This window comes from Mobula hypostoma, chromosome 6, assembly GCF_963921235.1.
Source record: "Mobula hypostoma chromosome 6, sMobHyp1.1, whole genome shotgun sequence".
In the NCBI taxonomy this organism is placed as follows: domain Eukaryota; kingdom Metazoa; phylum Chordata; class Chondrichthyes; order Myliobatiformes; family Myliobatidae; genus Mobula; species Mobula hypostoma.
The window spans coordinates 161,188,172-161,215,531 of NC_086102.1; the positions used below are offsets into that span (position 1 = coordinate 161,188,172).

The following is a 27,360-nucleotide window of genomic DNA, read 5'->3' on the forward strand; positions in this document are numbered from 1 at the left end:
CCCACCTGGCACTCAGCTCTCACCTGTGGCTCCCTGTAGCTGTTTGCATGTGACAGTGGCCACACCCCGGGCAACGGCTTCGACAAGCCGGCTAAACCAGGTGAGGGTAGCCGACGGGTCTCAAACCCTCGGCGAGATAGGGAGTTGTCTATCCCAGCATGTGAAGACAGACTCCGACGGATTGAGTGGACGAGACCAATGGAAGGTCCAACGGTCAAGAAGGCGGTCTCTGCAGGTGTCGTAGAACGCGTAGAGCAGGACAAGACACAGAAGATGTCCTGGTCATCCACTGCGCCTAGTCCCATCTTCAGCCATCTAGACTTTGTCTTGCCATTGGATCCAGATGGGAATTGGGAAGAGAGAGTGAGGCTGACGCTGCGCAACTCTCCCTCACTTAAATCCAAATCATGCGCTAGTCTCGACACCATCGAGACTGGTGTCGAGGTCCTCATCGACGTCAATGGTGGACGAACAACCATAATGCTAACTTCTGAGTACATAAACCCACTAAAACACATTAGTTATTAATATGCTAAACAATGTTATCCATCTGTTCAACAAGCTTCCTTGAACTAAGCAACTTAAAAGTAAGCTTGTCTGTTTGAAACAACCCAAATGAAACAACCCATTGTTCTATTCTGCATCTTGAGCAATAAAAAAACAGGTGTAGTGGCTTTCCACAGGCAGTGTCTGTAAAGCTATACAGAGGGTGTGTTTTTTTAAACTTAAAACTGTCTATTGCTTTCCATTTACATTTTAAGAACTGAAGACTGACTTCATTTTACAACCAGAAACTAAACAAACTGTCAGCTGTAAGTTTACTTACAACTGTTTTTGATCAGCTGTGTTTGGAAGACAAGCTTAGCAAATATAAGCCAGGAAGCTAATCGCTATCACGTGGAACAAATGTTGCATTTTCAGTAGGGTTGTCTTTTGGCTCAGAGAGCACCAAGGACATGCCTTTTGAAAGTTTTAAAAAAGTTTTCCATGATGTTACAGGATTTCCTAGAATTCAGTGCCAACAATTCTACCCTGATCAACCCATCAAAAGCCAGATGCCAATACTGTACTCTGTGCTACTTGGAATTTTCAGGAACATATCCTCATTCTTGAGGATAAACCAATACAGGAACTAGATGTAGATAGGTGATAAGCACATTAGGAGGAAGGCAACCCTTATAATTTTCAGTGGTGATCTCTTATAGCAATCCCATTGTTTTCTGAGGAATTGGGCCATTGTTTTTAAACAATATCTCTCTCATTACAAATGAGCTAAAACAGATTGAAAATGTATGCAACATTTTATAACTTCAATATCTCTTGTGCACAAAACCACACTTACAATGGAAGTAAAAACAGAAAATGTCTGAAGCACTCAGGTCATTTTAAAGGAAATAGAAACAGGGTTGTGTTCTAGATTCTTCGTCCAATTCTTAGGCATTTAGATTAAACAGAGGCAAATTTATGTCGTAACACAAATTTACAGCAAGGAGACCATTCAAATCTCTGATCCCTCACCATCCAAAAAGAACTACTTTGGTTGATCCTACTTCCCAGCACTCAGTCTGCATACAGTATATACAGACAGGTGCTGGGAAAAAGCCAGCAATACCATGAAGGATCATACCACTCTCCTCATGGACTGTTTGTCCCATTCCCATCAGGGAGGAGGCTATGTAGCATCCACACCAGGAGCACCAGACTCAAAAATAGTTACTTTCCAAAGCAGTAAGGCAGATCAACACCTGTACCTACTAACCCACCTCACCATATCCCCTCCACCACCACCACTATATCATTTCCTGTCATAGTCACCTTATGTACAGATGCTCCTGTACTTAGCATCACTTCATGTACATATGATCAATCTGTGTATATAAGCTATGTAACATTCTTATGTATATAATATGTATTTTTATTTATTGTGTTTTTTATTATTGAATTCTTTATCTTACTGTGTTTGTTTTGGTCTATATTGGATTCTGATAACAATTATTTCATTCTCCATTACACTTATGTACTGGAAATGACAATAAAAAATCTTGAATCTTGTAGGCTATGATATTTCACTTGCATAACCAGAATTGGTTTGAGAAAGCACCAAGGATAAGAAGTAATCTATTTGGTAATTAATCCATTGGAAGTAGCAAATATTCAATATTGGTTTCCATTCCTATTTGTTATGAAGTGTCTTTTTTGTAAAGTGTTATGTTATGAATTATCCAATTTTGGTCTCCTTATTTAAGGAAGGACATTCATGGCATGGATTCCTACAATGAAAAGGCTATCTAATGAGGAAAGATCAATCATACTGGGCCCACAGAGTCATAGAAAAGTACAGCATAGAAACAGGCCCTTCCACCCATCTAGTCCATGCTAAAACCATTTAAGGTGCCTAGTCCCATCAGCCTGCACTGGGACCATAACCGACCACACCCATACCATCCATGTACCTATCAAACTTTGCATAAATCGAGATTGCATGCACCACTTGTGCTGGCAGCTCCTTCCACACTCTCATGACTCTCTGAGTGAAGAAGTTTCACCTCATATTCCCCTTAAACTTTTCACCTTTCCCCCTTAACCCATGACCTTTGGTTGTAGTCCCTCTTACCCTCAGTAGAAAAAGCCTGCTTGCATTTACCCTATCTATACCTCTCATAATTTTGTATACCTTTATCAAATCTCCTCTCAATCTTCTATGTTCTAAGGAATAAAGTCCTAACCTGTTCAATCTTTCCTTATAACTCAGGTCCCCCAGACCCGGCAACATCCTTGTAAATCTTCCCTGTACTCGTTCAACCTTATTTTCATCTTTCTTGTAGGTGGACAACCAAAACTGCACACAATATTCCAAATTAGGCCTCACTGACATCTTATACAACTTCAACATAACATCCCATCTCCTGTACTCAATACTTTGATTACAAAGGCAAATATACGAAAAGCTTTCATTATGACCCTATCTACCTGTGATGCCTCTTTCAACAGATTAAGAACCTTTATTCCCAGATCTCTTCGTGCTACCGCACTTCTCGGAGCCCTACCGCTCACTGTGTAACGCCCACCCTGGTTGGTCCTACCAAAGTGCAACACCTCACACTTGTCTGCATTAAATCCCAAACGCCACTTTCAGCCCATTTTTCAATCTGATCCAGATCTCTCTGCAAGCCATGATAGCCTCCCTTGCTGATCACTACACCTCCATTCTTGGTGTCATCAGCAAATTTCCTGATACAGTTCACCACCTTATCTCCCTTCCGCCCTCTCTCTCAGCTGTGACGATGTATCTTCATCTGCTTGAAGCATGCCTAAGAGTTAAGATCAGAGAGTCCTTCAGACGATTGCAAAATTGCTAGTTCATTACGATGGCTTAAAAGTCTGTTACTTCAAGAGAAATTAAGGCTGCAAATTGCAGTGCGAGTAGTTCAAAAGAAGTATATTTAGAAGTTTTATAAGCTGCTCGCAACGCATCGCCATGTTGCTGATATTGTGTCTTAACATCACTGATAGCTTTATGGAAGTTGCATCTTGATTTCTTGTAAAGGTAAGGTCATCTCATTCGAATGGTGCAGATATAGATTTCAGTAGGTAGATCTCCTGGTTCATCTGTGGTTTCTGCTACACAGTCCTCAACACGGCTGATAAAGCCCGTAAAGTTGGTGAATATACTCGCCTAGGCTGGCAGCTAAATCTTTTAACATGTTCCAGTCTTAAAACTCTAAAAAGTTGCAGAGAAACTCATTTTTACAAATGTAGCCTAGGGAGCATTCTAACTGGCTGCATCACCTTCTGTATGGGGTTGGGGGGGAGGGGGCGTGGTTAGGCACGGTGGCTACCGCACAGTATTGAAATAAGCTGCAGAGAGTTGTAAAATTATTCATCCATCATGGACATTGGCCTCTGTAATATCCGTGACATCTTCAAGGAGCAATGCCTCAAAAAGGCTGCATCCATCATTAAGGACCCCCACCACCCAGGACATGCCCTCTTTTCATTGTTACCATCGGGAAGTAGATACAGAAGCCTGAAGGCACACACTAAGTGATTCAGGAACACGTTGATCCCATCTACCATCCAATTTCTGAATGGACATTGAACCCATGAGCACTATTTCACTTTTTATTTCTGCTTTTGCACTACTTATTTAACTATTTTATATATTTATTTATTTATTCATACATACACACACACACACACACACACACACACACACACACACACACACATATATATATATATGTGTGTGTGTGTGTGTGTGTGTATGTATATATGTGGTCAGGGATACTATTACAGCTACAGAAAGGGTGGGTAATGTAGCAGGATCCTCTTTTGAGTCGGTATGGCTGGAAGTCAGGAACAGGAAGGGAACAGTTACTCTATTGGGAGTATTCTATAGGCCCCCTGGTAGCAGCAGAGATACTGAGGAGCAGATTGGGAGGCAGATTTTGGAAAGGTGCAAAAATAACAGGGTTGTTATCATGGGTGACTTTAACTTTCCTAATATTGATTGGCACCTGATTAGTTCCAAGGGTTTAGATGGGACAGAGTTTGTTAAGTGTGTCCAGGACGGATTCCTGTCACAGTATGTGGACAGGCCGACCAGGGAGAAGGCCATGCTAGATCTAGTACTAGGTAATGAACCGGGTCAGGTCACAGATCTCTCAGTGGGTGAACATCTGGGGGACAGTGACCACCGCTCCCTGGCCTTTAGCATTATCATGGAAAAGGATAGAATCAGAGAGGACAGGAACATTTTTAACTGGGGAAGGGAAAATTATGAGGCTATAAGGCTAGAGAACTTGCGGGTGTGAATTGGGATGATGTTTTTGCAGGGAAATGTACTACGGACTTGTGGTCGATGTTTCGAGATCTCTTGCAGGATGTTAGGGATGAATTTGTCCCGGTGAAGAAGATAAAGAATGGTAGGGTGAAGGAACCAGGGGTGACAAGTGAAGTGGAAAATCTAGTCAGGTGGAAGAAGGCAGCATATACATGAGGTTTAGGAAGCAAGGATCAGATGGGTCTATTGAGGAATATAGGGAAGCAAGAAAGGAGCTTAGGAAGGGGCTAAGAAGAACAAGAAGGGAGCATGAGAAGGCCTTGGCGAGTAGGGTAAAGGAAAACCCCAAGGCATTCTTCAATTACGTGAAGAACAAAAGGATGACAGGAGTGAAGGTAGGACCGATTAGAGATAAAGGTGGGAAGATGTGCCTGGAGGCTGTGGAAGTGAGCGAGGAACTCAATGAATACTTCTCTTCGGTATTCACCAACGAGAGGGAACTTGATGACGGTGAGGACAATATGAGTGAGGTTGTTGTTCTGGAGCATGTTGATACTAAGGGAGAGGAGGTGTAGGAGTTGTTAAAATACATTAGGGCGGATAAGTCCCCGGGGCCTGACGGAATATTACCCAGGCTGCTCCACGAGGTGAGGGAAGAGATTGCTGAGCCTCTGGCCAGGATCTTTATGTCCTTGTTGTCCACGGGAATGGTACCGGGGGACTGGAGGGAGGCGAATGTTGTCCCCTTGTTCAAAAAAGGTAGTAGGGATAGTCTGGGTAATTATAGACCAGTGAGCCTTACGTCTGCGGTGGGAAAGCTGTCGGAAAAGACGCTTAGAGATAGAATCTCTGGGCATTTAGAGAATCATGGTCTGATCAGGGGCAGTCAGCATGGCTTTGTGAAGGGCAGATCGGTTTAACAAGCCTGATAGAGTACTTTGAGGAGGTGACCAGGCATATAGATGAGGGTAGTGCAGTGGATGTGATCTATATGGATTTTAGTAAGGCATTTGACAAGGTTCCACACAGTAGGCTTATTCAGAAAGTCAGAGGGCATGGGATCCAGGGAAGTTTGGCCAGGTGGATTCAGAATTGGCTTGCCTGCAGAAGACAGAGGGTCTTGGTGGAGGGGATACATTCAGACTGGAGGATTGTAACTAGTGGTGTCCCACAAGGATCGGTTCTGGGACCTCTACTTTTCGTGATTTTTATTAACGACCTGGATGTAGGGGTAGAAGGATGGGTTGGCAAGTTTGCAGACGACACAAAGGTTGGTGGTGTTGTAGATAGTGTAGAGGATTGTCAAAGATTGCAGCGAGACATTGATAGGATGCAGAAGTGGGCTGAGAAGTGGCAGATGGAGTTCAACTCTGAGAAGTGTGAGGTGGTACACTTTGGAAGGACAAACTCCAAGGCAGAGTACAAAGTAAATGGCAGGATACTTGGTAGTGTGGAGGAACAGAGGGATCTGGGGGTACATATCCACAAATCCCTGCAAGTTGCCTCACAGGTGGATAGGGTAGTTAAGAAAGCTTATGTAGTGTTAACTTTCATAAGTCGAGGGATAGAGTTTAAGAGTCGCGATGTAATGATGCAGCTCTATAAAACTCTGGTTAGGCCACACTTGGAGTACTGTGTCCAGTTCCGGTCGCATCACTATAGGAAGGATGTGGAAGCACTGGAAAGGGTACAGAGGAGATTTACCAGGACGCTGCCTGGTTTAGAGAGTATGCATTATGGTCAGAGATTAAGGGAGCTAGGGCTTTATTCTTTGGAGAGAAGGAGGATGAGAGGAGACATGATAGAGGTGTGCAAGATGATAAGAGGAATAGATAGAGTGGATAGCCAGCGACTCTTCCCCAGGGCACCACTGCTCAATACAAGAGGACATGGCTTTAAGGTAAGGGGTGGGAAGTTCAAGGGGGATTTTAGAGGAAGGTTTTTCACTCAGAGAGTGGTTGGTGTGTGGAATGCACTGCCTGAGTCAGTGGTGGAGGCAGATACACTAGTGAAGTTTAAGAGACAGGTATGTGGAGAAGTTTAAGCTGGGGGCTTATATGGGAGGCAGGGTTCGTGGGTCGGCACAACATTGTGGGCCGAAGGGCCTGTACTGTGCTGTACTATTCTATGTTCTATAATTTACTGTAATTCTGAGTTACAATTTCGCGAAGACATGCTGTATGCCAGTGATATTGAACCTGGTTCTGGTTCTTTCATCAGGCCAGTGTTGTACAACTTTCTGTACTGTATCCTCCTGTTTCTGTTTTTTCACAATGCAGCAACATGGAGCACAGCCTGGTGGTTTGATGTACCAAAGTGTGGATTGGAAGTTGGCACAGTAGGCACATTTGATGGTTGCATTATTAATGAATATTCTTATCTTAACTGCTCCTTATGTTTATGTTCCATTGTTCTGGGCTCTGAAGAACACATACATTCTTCAAAGTTTTTCACAGGTATGTCATGTCTCTCTTACAGAAGTAGAGATTATGACCTGCTAGAAAGGGAACCAGGGCCAGAAATAGCTCACAGGAGTTAAATATCCCTGCTGGCATGAAAGAGGAGTAAGCATCTCCAAGTTTTGGCAATGGTGTTAGATGCCCAGCAGAGGAAGGTTGCAGTATTGGTCTTTCTTTCCCCATCTGACAAATTCACTTCAGTGAACTGTAATATTGGACAATTTGGTTGATTATGTATAGGTTCCTAAATTGCATCACTTAATGTTATTATTCCTTTCTCCTCAAGAGCAATACAGATAGAACAAAATCTCCTTACAGTGAAGCAAGCATTCTTCAAAGGAAATATCACCCTAGAGATCTACTGACATAGGAAATGACTTTGCAGCCATTTTGATTAAGTGTCTTTGGCTGGTAGATTGGATTGCAATAGCTTACTCTTAGAGCTTAAGTAAGCAAGAGCAAGGATTGACAAAAGGGACAACTGTTCTGATTGACTGCCAGAGGCTACTGACTTCAGAAACTTTGCTGAACAGGAGGAAGCACAGACCACTGTGGCCAGCAGTGATGAACAGGATGTACAAGGTATTGGTAAGCTTGTCAAAAGAGTCTACAAAAGGAGAGAGAAAAATAAGGAGCTCAACTTTGGCATATGTGAGATGATGCTGCAGGGTGCCTTCAAACATTATCATTCATAAAAGAGTGTATAATGAGCTTTAGGGAAAGTTTTGCACATGTTGATGCAACTGGTTATTGTTTTCTTTTAATAAGCTGGCAGATGGCAGCCTTGCAGACTCTGGGTCAAAATTATCTCAGTTGTCTTCCCCGAACTCTCTCAGGGCTTTGGGCAGCACCTCGGGCTCAAAGAATTTAGACAGAGTTGATTACATCTTCCAAATCTTAACTGATCTTCTAGATTTGACCTCCAGAGACAAGAAGGCCTGTAGTTGCTATGTTGTCCTGTTAGTTGCGTGTTGGGGAGTAGAATGAGAAACGGAATGTTCATACATCTCAATCACTAATGCGGATACATTGCCTCACTTCAGCTGCTAAAACACAGGAAGAACAGTCAATGTCAGGGCTGTCATGGCTTCCAGTGCACAGGATACCAGCTACTGACTCCATCCTGGGATGTCCAGAAAACTTAACATATTTGCTTTATCAGACTTGTATAGAAGAGACACTCATAAATGGACAACAGGCATATGGATCACGCAAGTTTAACTGAATTGCTATTTTATTTCACTCATTTGAGTTGTGAGGCACATTAACTGTTATCATTTAGACCATTCCAAGATATCCCTTGATGAATTGTAGATAATCCAAGTATGTTTTATGTTCAATTAATGTGGAAGGTGGAAAGGCCCTTTTAACCTCAAGTTGAGGTGTTGTTCTTGTGCTTGAAGATCAAAGGGCTGCTTAAGAGATTCTGCCAATGCTGGAAATCCAGAGTAACACACACAAAATGCTGGAGGAACTCAGCAGGTCAGGCAGCATCTATGCAGAGGAACAAACGGTTAATGTTTGGGACTCCTCCTCCTTCCGGGTGAGGCAATACTTCACCAAGAGGTCTGTCAGGGTTATCTACTGTAACCAGTGTTCTCAGTACAGTCTCATCTACATTTGTGAGAACCGATATAGATCGGGAGACCACTGTGTCAAGTATCTTTGCTCCATCTGCAACACAGAGCACTTCCCGGTGGCCAACCATTTTAGTTCCACTCCTCATTCCCATTCTGACATGTCAGTCTAGGGCCTTTTCTTAGGTTGGAAGAGCAACACCTCACATTTCGTTTGGGTAGCCTCCAACCTGAGAGCATGAACATCAATTTCTCAAACTTCTGGTAATCTCTCCCCATAACATGCTGAGTGGCTGGGATGTACTTTCAATGATAGGGCTGCTCAAAGCTGTATAAGCTATGGAGAATGCCTTTCCTCTTGGCCCTTGGTCGAGAAGGTATAGGGACTTTTGACTATTTTAATGTGAAGACATTCGGGGTGGGGAATCAGGCACACAACTGCATGAAGCTATTTTTGAAGTTAAGGTATGGTCAACTTTGATGACTTTTAAGTAGAGGAATGCTCTGATTGCAAAAAGTGAGCAATGAATAGCAATTTTTGTGTACTTTGCCTGCGATATGAAACCCAGCGTATGTTCTGTCTGTTTCCTATAAATAGAAATGTCCTGTGTCCCTTGGCATGTAAGCCGTGTGAGACATTTGTAAAATGCTGACAACAACACCCTTGATGTGTCTCTTCTCATAGGCTGCAGAAGCCTGTAGTAATGAAGCCTCCAGTGATGGTTACTTTCATAGTGATTCATAAGGCCCCGTTGAACCTCTGACAGAAAGTTCTTCTTCATAGAAGGCTGCAGAGGTGGCAACCAATGATGACATACAAATCATTTCAGAAGTACTATTCCTTGGTGAGCCTCTGCCAATACACATGTGGGTAGATATGGATTTCTGCTGTCCAGCAGTCATTAATCTGTTTCATTAGTTAATTAGTAGTTTTACAAACACATGGTAGGAATATAACAGATTTGTGTTGTGATATTCTAATAATTTGGGTGCAAGTACTGTATAATAATATCAGAGAATGAAAACATTTAGTCCATTGTTGCAAGGAACTGGCAAAAACAGATGACATTCAGTAACTAACACCAAGAGGAAGAGTTTAATACATTTCAACGCAAGCTGAAAACCGGATCATTTTTTGTGCTCAGTCAGATAAATGGCTGTTTTTGTTCAGATGGTAACTTTGTGTAGGAGAACTTGTTGAAATAACACAACACTTAGATGGTTTCACAAATGACATTGTCATAACTAATAAAACAAATTAAATAAAATTGTACTTTTGAAAAGAGTTGATGTCTGGTGCTTGACTGAGCAAAACACAAAGGAATCCATTTTGATAGATAAAGGTGTGAAGAAGTTTTAAGAAATTATATTAAATAACAATGTTGAAACAAACTTCAACAGCAGAGACAATAGATTTCTTTCCAGGGAACTGTTCCTTCCTTTTCAATGCTTCCATTCTTTCAGGTCACCAAAGGTTAAGTTATTAAAGCAAATGAACGTGTTTTTCCAGAAAATGTTATTGTTAATTGAATAGAAATATATTTTAAGAACAATCAAATAACAATAGTTGAAAGCTTGTGTATTGCTGACAATGGTTAACTTTGTTAAATCATAGGTTTAAGATATCTATAAACAGCACATGGATTAATCCAATGAAAATATTACTTGTATGACAAATTTCTCATTTTCCTATCATTAGAAATGACTACCTTAGATTGCTCTAATAAGCTGTAGATTGCATCAGTGTTTCAGGTTACTTTTTCTGAAATTGCCTTAACCAAAGATGTACTGTTTCTCAAGGTCTTAGGGTATCTTCAGGCATGCAGATCTCAACTTTCCAGTAAGTTAGAGCCAGGTTCCTGTCTCTCTGAAACCAAAGATGTTCTGAACAAATATCTGGAACTGTCTGATCAAGCAAAGGTAATGCATATTTACAGACTTTTTTCTAAAACTATTTTTGAATGGAGGGAGAGTATTATTGTTTTATCATTATATATGTAAGTGCTTATTAAAAATACAATATTGCAGGAATCAAAATATATATACTGGTGGTAGAAAGCCCAATAAATTCCTGTTAAGGTCACTTTACCAGTCAATCAATCACAAATGAATCAAATCACAGAGAAATTAATGCTAGTATTATCCACACAAAAGAACACTATTAATTTACAGATTTAATTTGCATATTTCCAGCATCTGCAGATTTTCTCTTGTTTGTGACTATTGAGTTACTATTTTACAATTATGTTATGCACACTCTTTCAAAAATATTGAATGGATTCAGATTTTTTAGGGGCAAGGGATTTGTTTTTCTTGATATTTTGTTAAGGAAAGCCAGACCGCAAATTGAAATACTTCCTTTAACCCTTTTAAAGTTCATAAATCATGTTGGGTTTAAAAAAAATAGGAGTCTGTAGCAACTTTAGTTCTGATATTACCTTGTACTTCCTGATGACATTGAAGAAGGCCATTTGGCCTATCAAGTCTACACCAACTTTCAGATCAATTCCAACTTATTTACCCATAATTAATTCTTCTCATGGTCTTCAACTCCACCTGATTCTCCTATCAATGACCTGCACTAGGGGTAATTTACAATTGTAAATTAATGTACCAAGCAGCATGTATTTTGGCTGAGGAAGGAAACCCATGCACTCAGGTTATAATCACCAATAAATGTGTAATGTAATAAAGCAGGAATCCTTCATATGGGTGCATGGGGCACATAGATAAAAGAAGAAATGTGGCCTTCCATCAAAATAAAAATAAAACATTGATGATACCAAAATATGGAAAAAATATAAATGGAAAATTTTGGAAATACTCATCATTTCAGGTAGCATGAATAGAGAGTACTGATAATTCAAGTCTGTAAAGGGCTATTGACTTAAAATTCTGTGTAAACTTTTTCTTCCTCTGGTCAATACCGCCCAACATTTATAAATGGAACTTCTTTTGATTGGTCCAATGTATGTTAATGGAGTAATGTATTTGTTTCAGGTGATAGCAAGTGAATTAAGACATATTGAAGACATCATTAAACAGGCAGAAACATTTGAAGTCTCTGAAGTAATATCTTTTTCTGAAAAGTTTATTACTCTGAATGCAGAATGGAAAGGACTGTGTTGGAACTTGAATGCACGAATTGATCACTTGCAATATTACATGAACTTTCTGAAACAAGCTGAAGAGGTGAACTGTTTACATTTAGCTTACTGAACAATTGCTGTGCTTTTCAATATTGTTATGCTAATTTCAAATGTAAAAAAATTAATTACAGTTTTTAGTTCTCAGATTAGCTAAACTTTGTTACAAAATTTTGATTCATATTATGCATATTAATATGCTCATATTTCTAATAATGAAAAATACTTTATTGATTAAATTCTATTTAGATTCTTCACTGTGTTAGCCACTTACAATATTGATCCCTTGCTCAATTAACTAATCACCTGTGTTATAATTTTGATGTTCATATTCAGCAGCCATTGAATTTAGCCCCCTATTTTTTTTTAAATTCTATGTATTTTCATATGGTTGCTGAATAATCTGCTTTCTTGTTTCTTTGTTTATAATTTTTGCCCATCATCAAACTATTCACTGAATTTCAAGATCGTGTTGTGTGACGAGTTAATTTTGAAAGTAATCTGTGATACATTTGATACAAGTTAGGTTGAAGCGTCTATGAGAAGCTTCGAGGACTGTTACCAATCTCTGACAATAAAAGACAGCGAAGAAACTGCTAGGTCAGTGTTGGAGCTTGCTGATTCCAAATGGCAATTAGTCCTTAAGAACTTTCTTGTTCTCCAAGATCTGGCATTCAACTTCAAGAGTACAGTAAATATGGTAAGTACTCCAATTAACCCATGTTGATGAAAATCCTGAATTAGTTTTGAAAAAATATATGGTTCTAGACTGCTTGTCCTTCACCTAACTTCTTGATTTATATTTGCATTTGCCTTCTTTCTCTATAGCCGTTCAAGACTTGATTCCCAAATTATATTCCGACAGCTTTGTGTGGTGTATCCTGTTATATTTATGGGACTGTAGTGGCTGATGTTAATAGTTCCATTTCCATAGAAAATGGTTGAAGCGGTATGCAAATAGACTGCTACTACTCCTCGACCTGGAACTATCGTTGAAAGCAAATTTTACCCATGTGGTAAAAAGATATTTTGATATTTGATTCACATCCTATCTATTTAATTATTTGGCCACTGTCACCAGTCACTGGGACAGGTTGCTTTCATAAATGCCTTCGTGTTTCTCGTAGATAGTATTTTAACCCCGCTTTTGATTCATTCAAGTTACGATGGCACAACTGTGGAATGTAATTTCAGTGAAATTTCGAAAACAGTAGCTGGAAGAAATGATGGCCTCAGAGCTATCAGGTTGCCATGCAAACCCATTGTGGTTCATAACTGCCCTTAGAAGATAATATCTAGCTGCCTTATCCAGTCTGGTTTATATGTACTGTGCCCAATGCTTAACATTCACTCAGTTCTACACTGAAACTAGAATAGATCAATGCTGAATGGGCCACTTGATATTAACTTGCATACCAAATTGGCCCCCAGCCTAGTCAATCTTACAAATCCTCGTCACACACATCCAAGAACTAGTATTTATATCGGGAGAGCTGTTCCACAGACTATTCAAAGTACACCCAGGTACTGTCCAACTGAATATCTGAAAACTTAGAGCAATAAATTGCCATCTAGATAATTTGGTTTGTAGGCTGACAGGCAGGAAGTGGAAAGAAATATCCTTTAAAGGGCCCACTATTATATTTGGTAGGACCACCAGCTTCCCAGCAGTTTTTGACATCTCCATATCTTGCTGGCCTTTATTAAACACTGAGGTTCATGCAGCTGATTTGTGCTTTCACCGAGATCTTGCATCCTGAAGAAGTCTCTGACAAACTACCACTAGTATGTCATCTGTGGTACCAGAGGAAGCAATATACTTGATCACTGTTACACTACCATCAAGAGTGCTTACCGTGCCTTCCCACACCTGCACGTTGGCAAGTTTGATCACCTGGTTGTACTTCTATTCTCAGCATACAGGCAGAGACTGAGGACGGCAGCATCAGTGGTGAAGAATGCAAAGGTATGGTCAAGGGAGGTGGAAGAGCACTTACAGAGCAACTTTGACTTGGTGGACTGGACCATATTCAGAGATTTGTCTTTGGATTTGAATGAATGTGCCACACTCATTACTGACCTCATCAAGACCTGTGTGGATGAGTGCATGCCTTTGAGAACATATCAAGCATGCAGTACCTAAACCAGAATCTCCGGATGAGCCAGGAGATTTGCAGTCTGCTGAGGGCTAGAGATGTGGATATGTGGCATTCAAGTCAGGGGATCCAGAATCTTACGAGAAGTCCAAGTATGATCCGTGGAAGGCCACCATGAGAGCGGAAAGGCAATTCTGTGCAGATTTTCTGACACAACTGAATGCACGACAGCTGCTGTAGCAGGGCTTGCATGCCATTATTTAATTTTAGGCAAAACCTAACAGCGTAAATGGCTGTGATGCTTCATTCCCTGATAAGCTCAAAACCTTTTACACAGTCTTTGAAAGAGAAAATAGTAAATTACACGAGTGTGAATCCCTACGGCATCTGGCAATTCTGTGATCTCTGTCTCGGAGACTGATGTCAGAACATCTTTCAAGAAGGTGAACCCTCAAAAGGCGTCAGGCCCCGCTGGTGTACCTGACAGGATACTGAAAACCTGTGCTGAATGATTGGATGGAGTTTTCAAAAACATTTTCAAACTCTCACTGCTGCAGTCAGATTTTTCCACCTCCTTCCAAAGAGCATCAATCATACTGGTGCCCAAAAAGAACAGGGTGAGCGGCCTCAATAACTATTGCCCAGAGGCAGAGAAACTCTCATCCATTGTGATGAAGCACTTTGAGAGGTTAAGTCATGACGAGAATTAACTCCTGCCTGAGTAAGGACCTAGAACCACTGCAACTTGCCTCCACGACAACATGTCTACAGTGGACTCAATATCACTGGCTCTCTACTCGGCTTTGGAACACCTAGACCACAGAAAAACATACATCAGGCTGCTCTTTATCGATTACAGCTCAGTGTTCAATGCCATCATCCTATCAGTACTAATCAACAAGCTTCAAAACCTGGGCCTCCGTGCCCCTCTCTGCAATTGGATTCCTGACTTCCTCATTGGGACACCACAGTCAGTGTGGATCAGTAGTAACATCTCCTCCTTGCTGACAGTCAATATACACACACTTCGAAGATGTGTGTTTATAGCCCACTGCTCAAACCCCCCTGCACTCATGAGTGTGTGGCTTTGGCAGAGCTCAAACATCATCTATAAATCTGTTGGCAGAATCTCACATGACAATGAGGAGGCATACAGGAGTAAGATATATCAGCTGGTTGAGTGGTTGAGATGTGTGGGCACGTGGCCAAGTGGTTAAGGCATTGGACCAGCGATCTGAAGGTTGTGAGTTCGAGCCCCAGCCAAGGCACTTAACAACACAGTGCTCTGCGACAACACTGGTGCCAAGCTGTATGGGTCCTAATGCCCTTCCCTTGGACAATATCGGTCTCGTGGAGAGGGGAGACTTGCAGCATGGGAAACCGCTGGTCTTCCACACAACCTTGCCCAGGCCTGTGCCCTGGAGAGTGAAGACTTTCCAGGCACAGATCCATGGTCTTGCAAGACTAACGGATGCCTTAAATGAGTGGTATCAAAACAACAATCTCACACTTGGTATCAGCAAGACTAAGGAATTGATTGTGGACTTCAGGAAGGGGAAATCAGAACCGACACCAGTCCTCACTGAAGTGTCAACAGTGGAAAAGGTATTGATGCGATTATAAAGAAAGCATGCCAGCAGCTATATGCTAGCACACTTCTCAAATGTACAGTGGAAAGCATCACTGCCTGGAGTGGAGTCTCCAACGCACAGTATTGAAAGCGGCTGCAGAGGGTTGTAGGTTCAGCAAGCCTCCCCACCAACAAGGACATCTTCAGGAGACAGTGCCTCAAGAAAGTGGCAGTCATCATTAAGGACCCTCATCATCTGGACATGCTCTCTTCTCATTATTACCATCAGAGAGGAGGCACAGCAGCCTGAAGGCCCACACTCAACCTTTTTGGAACAGCTTCTTCCCCTCTGCCATCAGATTTCGGAATGGTCCATGGATACTGCCCCGCTGTTCCTCGTTTGCATTATTTATTTTTTGTTGTAACTTATAGTACTTTTTCATGGCTTGCACTGTACTGCTGCCACAAACAAAGTTTCAAGACATATGTCAATGATAATAAATTTGATTCTGATTCTGAATATTAGCGGTCCGTCCAGTAGTTATTGCACTTCCCTTTTCTGCTGCATGAGACTTCGGGTTAGTTATTATCCAGCATGCTTTTTTGGCCCTTGGGCAATAGGAACTTTCTACTGACTTATTTGGAAGAGGCGAAACTCTGTCGAGAAGATCGTCTAATCAGATTGATGCTTCATCCTTTGAATCCAACCACAAACTTGCTCAGAGATGTTATGTATTTGGTTTCCTAATACCAATCCCTTCACTAAAAAGATATAAACAGAAATTGCTGGAGATTCTCATCAGATTGACAAGCATCTGAAGCTGGACTGATATTTCAGGCTGATGACTGAAAATTGAGTTAAAGGTATACTGAATATTGAAAGGTGGAAAATGTAAAGGGTATTTAAAGAAACATAGATCTTGATTCATATTTCCTATTTTTATTTCAATTTCCAATGTAACTTGTTTTTATAATATCAGTAGGAGTCTGACTACAGAACAGTTAGAGGGTTTTTGATTTTTCTTCCACTCAGTTGAATACAAAATAGTAAGATTACTGGGACTTAATGAATCTTCATCGGCCATTTACCCAGTCCCTGGGAACCATATTCCTCATTTCAGACAGGAGAATCAGAGACAGCAAATTCTGCTATCTCATTTAGGTGACCTTACACACAGGACAGAATTTTCAAATGAACCCCAGTAGTGATAACTTAGCCTGAAATTTGCTTGGCAATTTTAGCAGACATGATGCAGTGATGGCTTAAAGAACCTGGCTGAATCTTTTGATAAACAGTAAATGAATAGTTATGGGAAGCATTCAAAACTATTTTTCACAGGGCAGAGAATAGGATTCATTCAGTGCAAGCTTGTCTGCAATTTCAACTCATTCTAATTGATGGTTGCATTTACATCTTCTTTTCCTGACTTACCTGTTATTGATCCTGAACTCCAAGAAACCATTAAGTTTTCATTCAGGTTCCTCAACTCAGCTGGAATTTTCTTCTCACATGGAAATACTTCCTGGGGCGTCTGTTTAAATTTCATTTGCCCTTGTGAATTAGAATTGGTTCAAGAAATGAACATCAAAAACTGCAAATGTTAGAAATGTCAAATAAAAGTAGAAAATACCGCAATAGGTCATTTGGCACATGTGGAAATAGTAACATTTAAGAGTTCATGCCCTTTCACACCTATTACCTCCCAGTTTCTCTCATTATTTCCACCTTCCTCACCCTCCTGCTTCCCCCTCTCACAGGGATTCACCTATCTTCCTCCTCCTCCTCAACATACTTTTTGATTCTGGCTTCTGCCCCTTTTCTTTCCAGTCCTGATGAAGGGTCTCAGCCCAAAATTTCAACTATGCAATTCCCTCTATAGATGCTGCCTGACCTGCTGTATGCTCCAGCATTTTGTGTATATTATAACAGAATGTCTCCAGCATTTTTATATAATTGGTTCAAATTTGAATATGAAAATACTGACTCAAAACATAAATGAAATTCTAGTACATGCTGTTCATTTAAAACTCATGTGATTGGCCTCTTTATACAATGATTTCATATTAATTATATATATTCAATTTCATGTTTGCTATCATTGACGCACATACGCAGGGTGTAAATACCATTAAAGTTAGTTTTTTGAAGCAGCAATACAAAACATTACAAACATGACAAATGTAAATGACAGGTACTGATATAGTTATAAATTCAGCAAATTGTGGAATACCAGCAGAAAAGTATTCCTCCTTCAAGTTTATCAATGTATATAAAGACTGTCAGATTCAATTATGAACTTCATCATGGATGTTGCCTGGGCAGATCTAGTCTGATGATATTTATATCCCCATCGTTCACTCCTCCAGATTGGTTAGTCCTCATCCAATTAGGTTTCCACTGACCCACCTTGTTTACAATCAAATTTCAGTTCTTACTTAGAATGAGACCTTCAACTTCATTAAAATTCTTTTCCTGCAGTTTTATTTCAATGGCTTCCTTTACCAGGTGATCCCAAAAGCCATTGGTGCAGCACAGTATTTTATGCTGTCAAAGTCAGTCCTATGGCCATTCCAAGTGCACTGTTCTGCTACTACCGATTTCTCCAGGTAACACAAAGGAACACCTCCTGTGCTACTTGATGCATGTTTCCACCGTGCGAACTGCCTGGCCATTACATGCTGCTCTGCATTCACAGGGAATCCTGTAAATGCCAACCATCCTCAGGTCATCTTTGACCCTTATAAGCTGTGATTTAAACTTCCTTATGTGTTTGTGAAGGGTATTAATCTGGTATTTCTTCAGGATCCTGGCAATCCTTCCAGAAACTGTGGAAATAGAGGGAAGACGACTTGAAGTGGCTGGATCCTCTTCATTGTTAGGTTTCCTGGTTTTTCTGTTGGCTCCTTTAAGAGCCCGATTGATTTCCTTTGCCTTGGAGCCATTCTGTAGGAATGTCATATGTAAGCATCTTATTTCCTTGGGGAGATTCTCCGGGTGCGAAATAATTTTCGCACAGTTACTCAAAGTAGAAGGAACTGCTCTTATAATGGGAAGCATGATAGTGGCTGTTATTGTTGAGGTATACATAAATCTGTGAGAGTGGGTTTCTGATAGACGCCATTTCTGAGGCTACTGTCCGATTTCCGTCGTATTAGAAATGGGATGCAACCATTCTTCTCCTTCTCCATCTCCATCGTAAACTGTATGTTTGGATGTAAGCTATTCAGAACTATTGGAGTGCCTGGAGTCCATGAGGCTATACTACAAAGGTATCATCAACATATTTGAAAAAGCATTTGGGACATAAAGGTGATGATCTCAGAGCCCTCTCCTCAACATTCTCCATGTAGAAATTAGAAATAGCCAGCAGCAAGGGCGATCCCCTGGTCACCCCGTCCGTTTGTTCATGGTAGTTCCCCTTATAGAGGAAGTATGTTGATATAAGGGTGTGTTTAAAAAGACCCTTATCATACCTCGACTGCAGGAGGACCAAGCTGTCTTTAACTAAAATTGCAAATGAAAGCTGATTTATTTTATGCTGCTTTGGCTGAAAAATTCTCTTTATTAACCTGTGAGTACAAACTGAGGCAATGAAGAAAGAACTGTTACTGCAAAACGTTCACATAATGCAGCTGCTTCTAGATATGAGTTTATTTTTCCTTTTTCAGAAAGATGATAGTTTGGATTTAAACTTGAAAAAGTCAGAAAATGTACTTGAAAGTACCATTGATCGGTTAGATAAAAGAAAATTGAATCTCACAGAACAGTGGACAAGTTGTCAGCTTCAGTTAAACCAAATTAGATCAGTCAAAAAACAGTGGAAGAAATTCAAAGAAGAGCTTAAAAAGGTATGTCATTTGTGAAATACTGCTATTAATATGACTTTTGCTCACTAGTAGATAATTTTTAAATTAATTTTTCATTGGATTATGTATTAGTTCCTGAAAATGTAATCTGAACCTGCTCTAATCTCAGATTCAAATACAATGGCAAATGTTTTGAGTAGTTTGGACCAGCCTTAGTTAATCTGCAGGAAAGGAGATGGGATCATTAAGGTCTGTGATAGAAACTGTAGACAACACCCTTGATCTCCTCAAGATTTAATCATTTGTTCATTATGTGCCATGTCGTATGACATGGGCAATCATGATCTTTCCATGACCATGATTGTTTTGGCAAATTTTCTTCATAAGTGGTTTGCCAATACCTTCAGGGTCTTTACAAGATTGGTGACCCAGCCATAATCAATACTTTTCAGGCATCAGTGGTCACATAACCAGGACTTGTGATATCTACCAGCTGTATATATGACCATCCGCCACCTCTCCTATGATTTCAGGTGACCCTGATCGGGGGTGTGGAGGCTAACTTTTGTGTTCATTATGGAGGGATAGTGCAGAGCACACACCAACACAGCAGCATACAGGAAATTCAAAATACTTTATTGATAACGCTGCTTATACAATATGTGAATTCCTCCAATGTGCGAGTGGCTGAGTAGTGTAGGAATAACATCATTAGTTACCACAACACCAAGAAGGTGCCACACCTTGCCCAAGAGTGACCTGTGGGCTAGTGGAGGAAAGGAGCACCTTACAGCTCCTTTGGTTGAGATATATCTCCACCTTGCCACCCACCAAGATTTAATAGTACCTGCAAAAATTAGGCTCCACTCTAATTAGTCTTCCAAGCAGGTAATGAACATTTTTCTCAGTCTGTACCTTCCATGTCTTTAAATTACCTATTCAGTGTGAGAAGACTGAACTTTTTCTACAAAGAACACATATTCTTTCTGCTAATGGGAATGTTTCATTTACAACTTACTGGAGTTTCAAATGGTTCTAGAGATTTTGTGCAGCAAGCACTTAGGCGGCCTCTTTGTAATTACAACTGGTGTATTTGAAAACAACAAAATATGATCTTTGCACGCACCCTACTTCCATAGCACCTGATAGAGACTGGTGAAATCTACAGCATTTGTCATTCCATGTGCAATGCATGAACTTCTTATAGTCATACTTTATTGATCCCGGGGGAAATTGGTTTTTGCTTCAGTTGCATCATAAATAATTAAATAGTAATATGTAAATTATGCCAGGAAATAAGTCCAGGACCAGACTATTGGCTCAGGGTGTCTGACCCTCCAAGGGAGGAGTTGTAAAGTTTGATGGCCACAGAAAGGAGTGACTTCCTATGACGCTCTGTGTTGCATCTCAATGGAATGAGTCTCTGGCTGAATGTACTCCTGTGCCCAACCAGTACATTATGTAGTGGATTGGAGACATTGTCCAAGATGGCATGCAACTTGGACAGCATCCTCTTTTCAGACACAACCGTCAGAGTCCAGTTCCATCCCCACAACATCACTGGCCTTACAAATGAGTTTGTTGATTCTGTTGGTGTCTGCTACCCTCAGCCTGCTGCCCCAGCACACAACAGCAAACATGATCGCACTGGCCACCACAGACTCGTAGAACATCCTCAGCATCGTCTGGCAGATGTTAAAGGACCTCAGTCTCCTCAGGAAATAGAGACGGCTCTGACCCTTCTTGTAGACAGCCTCAGTGTTCTTTGACCAGTCCAGTTTATTGTCAATTCGTATCCCGAGGTATTTGTAATCCTCCACCATGTCCACACTGATCCCCTGGATGGAAACAGGGGTCATCGGTACCTTATCTCTCCTCAGGTCTACCACCAGCTCCTTAGTCTTTTTCACATTAAGCTGCAGATAATTCTGCTCAGAACAGTGTTAGCATCATGTGTTTTGTTCTTCAGATGCTAATATTAATTACTATATCCTAGTTATTCATCCTCCATTAATCGATAGCCTAGGTCTCAATTAATGTATATTTTTATTCAAGTTTATAAATATATATGTGTGTTTATGTAAAGTGTTGTGTTGTTCACTTGCCAGTAATTTTGAGAATGTAAATATTATTTCACATGAAAGGTCAATGCAGTTCTCTTGTTTTATTCAGACAATTCATGGTTTAAAGATGCTGGAAGATGACCTTGTTCCAAAGTCTAATTTTGAGCTTGGTTGCAATCTTGAAGCTATTGTGAAATTGCAAGATAAGTTCAATAAAGCTAAACCCCAGTTACAAGTAAGAAGTGCTTCCATTCAAACAGCAGTTGTGAAAGTAATTAAGATGTACTGCAAGCTTGATGATCGATGTTAAAACAAAATGCACTGTGCCATGAAAAGCTATAATTTCACCCCATCATCTGGCTGCATCACTGTCTGTTATGGAGGGGCTACTGCACAGGACTGAAAGAAGCTGCAGAAGGTTGTAAATCTAGTCAGCTCCGTCTTAGGTACTTGCCTACAAAGTACCCAGGACATCCTCAGGGAGCAGTGTCTCAGAAAGGCAGCATCCATTATTAAGGACGTCCAGCACCCAGGGAATGCCCTTTTCTCACTGTTACCATCAGGTAGGAGATACAGAAGCCTGAAGGCACACACTCAGCGATTCAAGAACAGTTTCTTCCCCTCTGCCATCCAATTCCTAAAAGGACACTACCTCACTTTTTTTTAATACACAGTATTTCTGTTTTTGCACATTTTTAAACCTACTTAATATACATATACTGTAATTGATTTAATTGTTTATTTATTATTATTATTTTTACTTTATTATTTTTTTCTCTGCTAGATTATGTATTGCATTGAACTGCTGCTGCTTAGTTAACAAATTTCGCGTCACTTACCGGTGATAATAAAGCTGATTCTGATTCTGAGTTAACCTTTTAGAAATAGTACAGCTGGTTATAACATTGCAAATCAGAGAAAATTCATCAATAGTTCTATTCCCGATTGGTGGGCATTTGCACTTGTGGACAGAAAGTCAGGATAAGGTTTGGGGCTAAAATGATCACAAACCATAGGGTATCAGGGAAGGAGAAAATGGGGAGAAAACTGTGGCATAAAGTAAATCTCATCCCCCAGAGATTTAAAAAAAATCTTACAACCTCAGTAAAAAGCCAATAGTAATGACCATTAGTAAAATTTCTTCATAAAAAGGTGATCGACACCTAATGGAAGTGGAAAATCATTGGAACTGTTAAGTGTTGCAATGGAGGAGAGCTGGGTCTTTATAGAAGATAGGAGCTGGAAGTAACGTAGGTTTAATGTATTTTTTTCTTTTCCTTGAAAATATCTTGTGAGCTGTCATTAAGATTCTCTCCAATATTTAGTAAACTGAACATTAATAATAGCTTTTATAATGGTGTACTTAATCTTCTTCTTTAGGTTTGTAATTAAGTTTTCTTTATTTCTGTTTTCATTATGAATATGTTTTGCAGTAAAGGTGGTCCTGCTGTATGTAGAAAGTTGTTTAAACATAATAAAATCTAATCTGAATCCAATGACCTTTAACATGATTGAAATATCTGATGTGAAAGTCTCTCTGAAAGTCAAGTACTGGAATGTTATGTCATTTTTTGCAGTTTACTGTAAATTATTCATTCCACAATATTAAATTAGTGCTTTTTTTCCTTATTACTAGCAATTGAATGCTGAGGTGGAATACAGAATAAAAACAGCAGAGATTTGGACATTGAAAGGCGTTTCTACAAAGGAAAGAAATGAAAAAATGATGGATTTCATTAAGGTTCATCAGCAAGTAAAGAATAAAATAAAAGATTATGAAATTCTCCTCCTTATGGCGATTAAATTTCATCATACAACTCAAGAGGTCTGTACCAAATTTAAATACTTGAATGTAATGTGAGAATGTGCAAGTATGTTTCAGTTCTGTAATGCCGAATGTAATTACAGTAGTGCCATACTGAATGCCTAATTCCATGGCTTTCACTTAAACAATTTTTTTCTAAGTTCGAACAACCACATTTTCATACCTTACTTCCATTTAATGCTGTTTGATATCTTATGTATATCAGCATAATTTTGCAAACCTTTTAGTGAAACAATTAAATGTTGTGAAGAATGAAAAGATGTAGCAACTAATATTTTTTCATTTGTTAGTGAATTAAAGCAACAGGAATATGTTTCAAAAATTTATAGCATAGTGACTGTATTAGAAATGTATGAATGAACCTTCATATTTATTACTTCCTTAACAATTGTTACTTCTTCAGGATATTGTGACAATACAATTAAATAAGGAATAACGAAATGAGTGAGACTTTAAATAAGTACTTTGTGCCATGGAAGAAAATGTAAAACTCCTCCCGGAAAAAGTGAAAAGAAACAGGTCCAGAGTGACCGAAGAGATGAAAGAAATTGGCAAAATGAAAGTAGTTGAATTTCCAAGACCTGACGAAGAGTTTTCTAAAATTTTTGATAGAGTGGTTCTGGAGATATGTCTTTGTGTTCATCTTTCAAAATTCTTTTGAATCTAGATCAGTTCCCATAGTTCTGAAGGTAGTATACAAGACCATAAAACATGGGAGCTGAATTAAGCCATTTGGCCCATTGAGTCTGCTCTGCCAGTCCACCATGGCTGATTTATTATGCCTCTCAACCTCATTCTTCTGCCTTCTCCCCGTAACCTTTGATGCCCTTACTCATCAAGAATATATCAACCTTTGCTTTAAATATACCCAATGACTTGGCTTCCACAACCATCTGTGGCAATGAATTCCACAGATTCACCACCCTCTGGCTAAAGAAATTCTTCCTCATTTCTATTCTAAATGGGTGACTGTCTATTCTGAAGCTAAGCCTTCTGGATCAAGACTCACTCATTATAGTGAACATCCTCTCCACATCCAATCTATCTAGACCCTTCAATATTTGATAAGTTTCAATAATATCCCCCCTCATTCTTCTAAACTCCAGCACGTACAAGGTAGAGCTATCAAATGCTCCTCATACATTAAGCCTTTAATTCCTGGAATCATTCTCATGATCCTCCTCTGGACACTCCCCAATGCCAGCACAACTTTTTTTAGATAAGAGTCCCAAACCGCTCATAATACCCAATTACAGTCTGACCAATATCTTACAAAGCCTTAGCATCACATCCTTACTCTTATACTCTTATTCCTCTCAAAATGAATGCTAACATTGCAACTACTTTCGTTACCACCGACTCAACCGGCAGGTTACCCTTTAAGGGAATCCTGCATAAGGACTCCATTTTCTCTCCACTTAGAAAACAGTCTATGCTTTTAATTCTTCTCCTAAAGTGCATGCCATTCATTTCTCAACACTGCATTCCACCTGCCACTTCTTTGTCTATTCTTCTAATCTAAGTCCCACTCTAGCCTCCCTGCCTCCTCAATATTATCTGCCTTTTCACCCATCTTTGTATCATCTGCAAATGGCCACAAAGCCATCAAATCCATCACTCAAGTCATTGACATATAACATGAAAAGAATTAGTCGCAATACCGACCCCTGCAGAACACCAATAGACAACTGACAATCAACCAGAATAAACCCCCTTTATTCTCAGTTTTTGCCTCCTGCCAGGCAGCCAATCTTTTATCCATGTTGTTTTCTTTCCTGTAACACCATCGGCTCTTACCTCATGCGGAACCTTGTCAAAGGCCTTCTGAAAATCCAGGTAAGCAATATCTACTGATTCTCCTTTGTCTGTCCTGCTTGTTATTTCCCCAAAGAATTCCAACAGATTTGTCAGACAAGATTTCCCCTTGAGGAAACCATGCTGACTGGGGCCTACTTTAACATGCACCTCCCAGAAACCTCATCCTTGCTAATGGACTCCAAACATCTTCCCAACCACTGAAGTCAGGCTAACTGACCTGGAATTCCTTTTATTCTTTCACCCTTCATTCTTAAAGAATGGAGTGATATTTGCAATTTTCCAGTCCCCCAGAATCTAGAGATTCTTGAGAGATCATTACTCCACAATCTCTTCAGCTACCTCTTTCAGAACCCTGGGTGTAGTCCATTTGGTTCATGTAACTTCAGACCTTTCAGATTCCAAAGCACCTTCTCCTTAATAGCAACTATACTCATTTCTGCCTCTCGACACTCCCAAATTTCTGGCATACTGCTAGTATCTTCTACAGTGAAAAATAAGTTCGTCTTCCATTTCTTTAACCCAGTTACTACCATTCCAGCATCCTTTTACGATGGTCTGATATCCATTCTCATTGCTCTATTACTCTTCATGTATCTGAAAAATCTTTTGGTAGCCTTGTTTATAGTATTGTCTAGTTTACCTTCGTATTCTATCTTTTCTCACATTTTCTTTTAGTTGCCTTTTGTTGGTTTTTAAAAGCTTCCCAATACTCTAATTTCCCACTAATTTTTGTTGTCTTTGACTTTCCTTGTCAGCTATGGTTGCCTCATCCTCCCTTTCGAATTTGTGCCTTCCAAATTGCCCCCTGGAACTCCATATATTGCTGTCTGCCTTCACTCCTGATAGTGTTCCCTTTCAATCAGTTTTGGCCAGCTCCTCTCTTTTGCCCCTGTAATTCCTTTTACTTCACTGATACATCTGACTTTAGCTTCTCCCTCTCAAGTTACAGTGTGAATTCTAATATATTATGATCACTGTCTCCTTACGGTTTCTTTACCTTAAGCTCCCAAATTAAATTTGATTCATTACACAACATCCTGTACAGAATTGCTTTTCCTTGAGTGGACTCAACCTGCTCTAAAAACATATTGTAGGTATTCTACAAATTCCCTCTTGGGAGCTAGCACCAACCTATTTTTCCCAATCTACCTGCATATTGAAATCCCCCATGTTTATTGTAACTTTGCCCTTATTACATGCCTTTTCTATCTCCCATAAGGATTCTACATCTTCCAATCCTATGTCACCTCTTTCTAAGGATTAGATTTCATTTTTTCCCCAAAGAGCCACCCAACCCCTCTGCTTTCCTGCCTGTACTTTCATTACAAGGTGTGTTCTTGGATATTAAGCTCACAACTATGATCTTCTTTTAACCACGATTCAGTGATGCTCACAATGTCATACCTGCCAATTTCTAATTGTGCTACAAGATCATCTCCCTTATTCTGTACACTGTGACCACTTAAATATAACACCTTCTCTCCTGGATTTGTCACCCTTTTCAATTTTGCCCCCATGTTGCACTTCATCTCATCCCACTGACTGCAATTTTTACATAGGTTCTGCTCTTCTGCCTCTTCCCTAACTCTTAGTGCTCACTGCACACGACCTCTTCCCCCTACTACCTATGCCACTTGTGCCAACGTGTGGCACAGCCTCTGGCTGCTCACCCTACCACTTGAAAATCTTCTGCAGCCTCTCTGAGACATCCTGGACCCTAACACCTGGGAGGCAACACACCATCCTGGCTTCTCTTTCATGGCCACAAAATCCGCTGTCTACCCGCCGACCAGGAATGAAAGGGTTACCGTATGAGGAATGCCTGGCAGCTCTTGGGCTGTATTCCCTGGAGTTCAGGAGAATGAGGGGGGAATCTCATAGAAACATTCCGGATGTTAAAAGGCCTGAACAGATTAGATATGGCAAAGTTATTTTCCATGATAGGAGATTCTAGGACAAGAGGGCATGACTGCAGGATTGAAAGATATCCTTTTAGAATTGAGATGCGGAGAAATTACTTTAGTCAGAGGGTGGTAAATCTGTGGAATTTGTTGCCACAGATGGCTGTGGAGGCCAAGTCATTGGTGTATTTAAGGCAGAGATAGATAGGTTCTTGATTAGCCAGGGCATCAAAGGGTATGGGGTGAAAGCAGGGAAGTGGGGATGACCAGATGAATTGGATCAGCCCATGATGGAATGGTGGAGCAGACTCGATG

General features: G+C 40.2%; 1 protein-coding gene across 6 annotated transcripts in view; it reads left to right on the forward strand.

Moving 5' to 3' along the window:
- The window catches only part of ccdc141 (coiled-coil domain containing 141), a 160,406-nt gene that overhangs the window by 68,632 nt on the left and 64,414 nt on the right, over positions 1–27,360 (forward strand). For all 6 annotated transcript variants that reach the window (XR_010018443.1, XM_063052079.1, XM_063052080.1 and 3 more), the window contains exons 10-15: positions 10,620–10,739; positions 11,820–12,011; positions 12,492–12,665; positions 19,301–19,480; positions 21,611–21,736; positions 23,138–23,326. Coding sequence is in view for 5 of the 6 variants with exons in the window: in XM_063052079.1 (XP_062908149.1) it covers positions 10,620–10,739; positions 11,820–12,011; positions 12,492–12,665; positions 19,301–19,480; positions 21,611–21,736; positions 23,138–23,326 (981 nt within the window). In the remaining variant the exon portion in view is untranslated. The remainder of the gene's footprint in view (positions 1–10,619; positions 10,740–11,819; positions 12,012–12,491; positions 12,666–19,300; positions 19,481–21,610; positions 21,737–23,137; positions 23,327–27,360) is intronic.